Raw genomic sequence first — 5,841 nt, 5'->3', positions numbered from 1 at the left:
TACTACAGTTTACCTTATTAGCATTTTAAAGAAAAATACATTTAGCATCTGTTGCAAGGTTGTTGGGTTCTGGTTTTGTTTTTTCCCTTACAGATTAAGAGCTGAAAATACAAATAAAATAAAATCAGTTTCTGGTCTCAGCCTGGCCACAAATATTCTTTAAAAAAATGTATGGCTCTGCCATTGTTCAGGATTGTTTAGGAGCTATTGATTTAGATTAATGACATGTCACATGGGCACGGGAGGAAGCAAATACACACTTTACGAATTTGAACTTAATTTATTTACAAGAATAGTAATACATTATAGGCAACTTTAAAAATCTGTACACTGTACATTCAAGGCTTTGAGAATTTTCCACCCTCAATTGCAATTTATCCCCACTAGGTGGCTCTGCTCCTGTCAGCATGTCAGTCTCTGATCCACATCAAAACCAAGGCCTCCAAATGGGTGGGGAAGAGTTTGGTGCCAACACTTCCCTGTGTAGAAGGTTTGAGGGGGGTCTCATTGTGGTGAGAGGGGAGAGGCTGGAGTGAGGAACTGTGGGTGAGAAGCTAAAGAAGGAGGTGTTGGAAGATGGAGGTGAAAGGCTGGGGGGGATGGAGAAGAGAGAGGCAAATGACGCAAAAGAAGAGGTGGCATACATGGAGAAAGAAGGGGAGAGCCAGGGAGAAGGAGGAGGGCTCAGGTAGTCATGGCATGGCGTGGAACAAGCGAGAGGCTGAAATGGGGAATAAGACGGGAAAAGCAAAACGGGAGGATCTTTGGAGTTGGATGAGCAAATGGTATCCACGGATGCTGCGCGCTGGTTGAAGTCTGGTTTCAGCTGCAGACCCTCTGCGTGATGTTTAAGCCCCTCAATCAGGCTTGTTCTCTGTGCCGGTGTTATCCTGTGCATGTAGCTGGTCAGCTGGGCCACACACTGCTGAAAACCTGCGCTCTCTCTGCCAAAGAGAGGAGGAGCATTGGACTCCGAGTGGCCACTGTCTGCCAAAGGAGCATGAGTATCAAATGAGTCTGCAGGATGCAAAAAGACAGAGATGTGAGGGATAAACAAGTGGAACATGAATATGCTGGTTTTAGTTTGATTTTGCTTAACTAACCATTGCTCGGGCCCTTTTTATCAGTCCACTTTTGGAGATAGTCAACAGCCAAGTCCAGAATCTGTGCTTTCTCTATTTTTGGATTCTGCAGCCGCTGTTGATGATGGACAGGTCAAATCAAAGAACAAAGGAGAGGAGAAACCGTTTTTTCCCACTGCATTTATGGCTTACTTGCCAACTCATACACAGTTAAGGTTGTTCAGACATTACTCACTGGATCAGATGTGGCATTCATCAGCAGATGCCTCAGTTCAGCTAGACTTTGATTTATTCGATCTCTTCTCTTCTTTTCCACAACTGGCTTCAGAGTCTTTGAGAGGTCACGACAAAGCTTTGCTTTAGTGATGTGATGAAAGTTCAACACAACGAATGCTGACTTCACTGCTTTGCTAAAGCTAAGAAGCTACTTTGTCCTCGTCTACCCAATTTAGAATAAGAACATTAGCTTACAGTGATAAAAAGTTTTCCTAATCCCAAAAAGAATCATGCAATATAACACAGAATAATGATACAGTTTCCTACCCTTTTCCTGCTCTTCCCATCATTCTGGGTTTGGTTTTGGAGTTTCCTGGTCATGTTGCAGTGCTCTATCTAAATGTCCTCCAGCGGTTTAAAGCCCCCTGCCTCCTACAGGGGGACTTATAAGTGCACCTCCTGCGACCTCTGATTGGCTGGCATGTGTGCGTGATGACACTGACCAGAGACTGGAGTGACTGTGGGAAAACCGAAACTTGAAACCGTTACCAACATGGTGACAATTAAAGACAACATGTTAAATCTGTGGCTAAACGTGTGGCCTATAGATAGATAGATAGATAGATAGATAGATAGATAGATAGATAGATAGTTAGTTAGTTTTTTTAATAAGGAAAGAGGTTTGGTTGCAACACCAAGAAGGTGCACTTGGTGAAGTGAGATCATGGGAAACATCCCATTTTCGTGGGAACAGGGACAAAGTGAGAAAACGAGCAGCTACAAGGACTTTTGTGACGTGTGAGACATCAGCACGTTGCATGAAGTGATTTTTGTCCTTCCTTTTCTTTAAAGACCAAGTTGAGATGAAGGAGCAGGGCGCAAGTTGAAGATAGCCTCGTGTGTTGTCTGCGTTTTCAGCTTTACGCACACAAGATAATCGTTAAAAACTAGATTTAAGCAACTTCGTGAGCGCACAGTTGTAGATATGGGCCAAATGGGAGAAGGGCAAGTTGGTGTGCTGACGTGATGACGTGTGAAGATGATGATTATGACACCCAAGCGTTAAGTGTGTGCCAGTTTCTCCTTCGGGACAGTTGGTTGGGTGTTTGGACTTCACACAAACTCTTTCAAAATCAAACCACTTGTCGACCTCGCTCCACGTTCCCAAACCTGTCAGGTCCGACACCCCAGCCTCCTTTGTCACTGGCACACACGAGGAGTCACCATATTAGAACTGAATGCTCCATTTCTCTGCTAGAAGGGCAGCATTTCAGACCAGTCAGTTTCCATCCTAGGTTTCACGGGCTCATTATTTATGGGGCGGGTTCACGTGGCTTAAATCCTGCACACATTAATGCTCGAGCGCACTCGGAGACCCAAACTGTGCGTTTACTTGTATTTGCATTCACAACTTGAACACCTAATTCCTTTCTATATCTATATTTTATATCCTCATGCTGCAAATGGTGTATCTTAAAGAGCGAGTTTCTTTCCCGACTGCCATAGAAACCAGGGCTGATCCCCGGGCCTCCACTAATCGCCCTTTCTTTGATTTGAAACGGAAGTATCATTGCTTTTGAAAAGCTACTTAATCTCCTCTGGATCCCCGTGATCCGATCATCCCAGTGTTATCTCCACACTCTTTAGCCCATTATGAGGATCAGGGTGACCATAAATGCAGTGCACAGAGAGCTACACCAAGCTAAAAGCGCAGTTAACGCCAACTTCACTCACTCTGCGTCATGTGAGAACACGCAGGTCGCACTGAAACAGTCGTTCAGCTCGATGATTTCACTATTTGTATTTCGATAGTTAATAAGTACGCCCGGGAAAGATTTTTTTTAAAGAAGGAAAAAAAGTGGGTCTCACCAGCATGACATGTTGGAAACAATTACAGTAGATCAGGGTCAGAAATACATCTGTTAATGTATAAAATGTTTAAGGCCAAACACATGAAACAAACAAGTTTAAAGAACAGCAAAAACATAACAGTGTGTGGAAGCGAGATGCCGTGAGGGCATCCATGTTTGTTATTCAGTAGAAAACTAGAAAAAGTAGATTTTTTTCTTGGTGATGTTGATAATGATCATTACACCTGAGTGTAAAAATCAACTTCTAAAAAGTCTTGAGCCATTCCTCGTGGCTTTATGCTTCGCCTCCAGTGACTTTCTGTAGTGTTCAGGCTTTATGGAGGATTTTGTGTTTTTCTGGACATCGAATGCTTTTTCATATATTTTCAGTTGTTGTATCTGACCACTGTCTAAGCAATATCTTGGGGATTTTTTTGTTTTTGTTTGCTTGTTAAGCCACTTAACATCATTCAAGCATAAAAAGGCACCTACCTCAATGGAGCAAATAATCTATTTTATTTATTTTGTTTTAATATTTCTGTATTTATTTATTGTTACCAGCGGCCTCTATCTATGGGGCAAAAATGCCAAATTTAAGACACAATTTGACATGCAGAAAAATGACTATTTTTTGCACGAATAAGGGGATTCCCAAAGAGATTTTATTCGAAACATGGCGTGTGCACTTTGTCCTTAAAAAAAAACAACAACTGAGGACAATCCACAGGTGGAGGACAAAAGAAAAACATGCAGGCCTAAAAACATATCACCAGCTAATGAAAATATCAGTAATGAAAAGCACGTCCTTAAGAAACAAGGGAACAAAATCCTGACACAAGACCTGAGAGATGCCACTATTCCTTCAGCCATTCTTACAGTTTTTTTTTTAAAATTGGTTTGGTACTATTTTCATAACTAAAGTGTGCATTTTTAAATCTCTCAGTACAAAACTCACATTTGATCACATTTGTAACACCACTAGTCATTCTTTAAAATCTGATGTCATGATTTCATTGTATTTGCACATATTTTCATTCCACTTAATCATTGTTTCAGAACACATGATCATTGTGATATATTTTGAGAACATTTGCTTTAATCACCCAAACAAAACAGTAAGATCTTTTTTCAACTTAGTACTTTTACCAATCATTTCATTCAGGAGCAAATAATATAAGGTAAGCGTTTCAAATTGTCCCTGGTGATGAATGAGTGTAACTGAACTGTAAAACTTTACACAGCAAATATTACACTTATGTTCAGACATAAAAAAATATATATATATATGTGTGTGTATATGTATATGTATATATATATATATATATATATATATATATATATACACACACACACACACACACACGCGAAAAAGGGAGAAAAAACAACAAGTCATTTACATAAGCACAATATATTTTTTATTTTATTTTCATCACTTTTACACAATTAATCAAGCCGGTCATTAACATTGGGCCATGAGTTTTCATCAACATCACAGTGGATGTCTTCATTGTTCAGGCACCGTGGGAAAAATCTCCTGGCATGACGAATCCAGGCTTGACATTGCTCAGCAGTTATATCACCACAAGCTTCACACATGGCTTGAAGAAGGGAGACATGCTCATGGGGATGGCGATCATACACCTTCCACCTCCATGTAGAGATGAATTTCTCAATTGGGTTGAGGAAAGGGGAATATGGTGTGTTTGAAACCATTCCTGAACCAGCTGTGCATGGTGGAAGCTGACATTGTCCCACACAACAACATAGACGATGTCTTCTCCCTGACAGGCCTGCTCCAGTTCATTTAAAAAAAACTATCAGGTGTTCAGTGTTGTATGACCCTAGAACTGGTCTACAGCCTACCACACCATCTTCAGATATAGCTACACACATTGAGATGTTCCCCCCACATTGTCCAGGGACGTGGATGGTAGCCCAATAAGGTTACGTCCTCTGTGTCTAGTTTTTGCCAGATTGAAACCGGCCTCATCAACAAAAATATACTTGTGATGATTCACAGCAGCATCCAGCTCCATCACCCTCTGTTACAGTAATTGCATGCCAGTTTAGTGTTGTATCTGAATATATTCTGAACGCAGTTGTTTCACCTGGACATTGTTCCTCTCAAAAGGAACTTACAAATGACCAGACAACAATCAGTCAAGTTGAAAATCCATGGACATAATGAATGATTCATTGATTAAACATTAAGATCGGTTGAATTAAATGACAAAAAAATGTATTAAACTGAATAATAAGGGATGCAAATCAAAAATTTTATAGTGATAACATTATGAAAGGCAGTAACTGTGAACGAAACATTTATTTAGATGAAACACTTATTTTGTGTAGTGAAAAGGATATTATGTCATTATGTGTATTGTACTAACACAATTGAAAATATGCTGAAATGTTTGAAAAAGGTGCACTTTTGATGATCTGTTGTGATATAAGTACTAAGAGTTTTGAAAATGTACCAATTGCTTGTGGAAACTGCGCCAAACCAATAAAAAAAAACTGTAAAGGAAGGAATTAAGGGGTGGAAGGCTGAGGTCTACCACACTACACACGAAAAATCAGTGCCGAAAAATCAAAGTCTGAATCTGGGGTGCTGAATCCAACTTTACATTTTTGTTTAAATCGTCATCAGCATGTGGAGAGGAGGCCAAGAGAGACGACTGAGTGTATTTATG

The 5,841-nt window shown here is 40.3% G+C and overlaps 1 protein-coding gene across 1 annotated transcript; it reads right to left on the bottom strand.

Moving 5' to 3' along the window:
- Positions 1-314: 314 nt before the first annotated feature.
- On the bottom strand, positions 315-1,794 carry her11 (hairy-related 11). Its single transcript, XM_004563217.2, has 4 exons — positions 1,626-1,794; positions 1,318-1,413; positions 1,104-1,197; positions 315-1,017 (listed from the first exon to the last, which is right to left on the bottom strand). The coding sequence occupies exons 1-4, from the start codon at positions 1,677-1,679 to the stop codon at positions 428-430; spliced, it is 834 nt and encodes a 277-aa protein (XP_004563274.1). The 5' UTR covers positions 1,680-1,794; the 3' UTR covers positions 315-427.
- Between the last annotated feature and the right edge of the window lie 4,047 nt (positions 1,795-5,841).

This window comes from Maylandia zebra, linkage group LG2 (genome assembly GCF_041146795.1).
Source record: "Maylandia zebra isolate NMK-2024a linkage group LG2, Mzebra_GT3a, whole genome shotgun sequence".
NCBI lineage: Eukaryota > Metazoa > Chordata > Actinopteri > Cichliformes > Cichlidae > Maylandia > Maylandia zebra.
Note: the sequence above shows the minus strand (reverse complement) of the source record. Positions and strands in the feature narration are given on the sequence as shown.

What these genes read in the sequence shown, in the direction of transcription:
- her11 (XM_004563217.2), bottom strand. Translation starts at nt 1,679, where the DNA reads ATGACCAGGAAACTCCAAAACCAAACCCAGAATGATGGGAAGAGCAGG. An exon ending in ATGGGAAGAGCAGGAAAAGG is followed by an intron (nt 1,414 to 1,625) that starts GTAGGAAACTGT and finishes GACCTCTCAAAG; the next exon opens with ACTCTGAAGCCAGTTGTGGA. An exon ending in TAAAAAGGGCCCGAGCAATG is followed by an intron (nt 1,018 to 1,103) that starts GTTAGTTAAGCA and finishes TGCATCCTGCAG; the next exon opens with ACTCATTTGATACTCATGCT.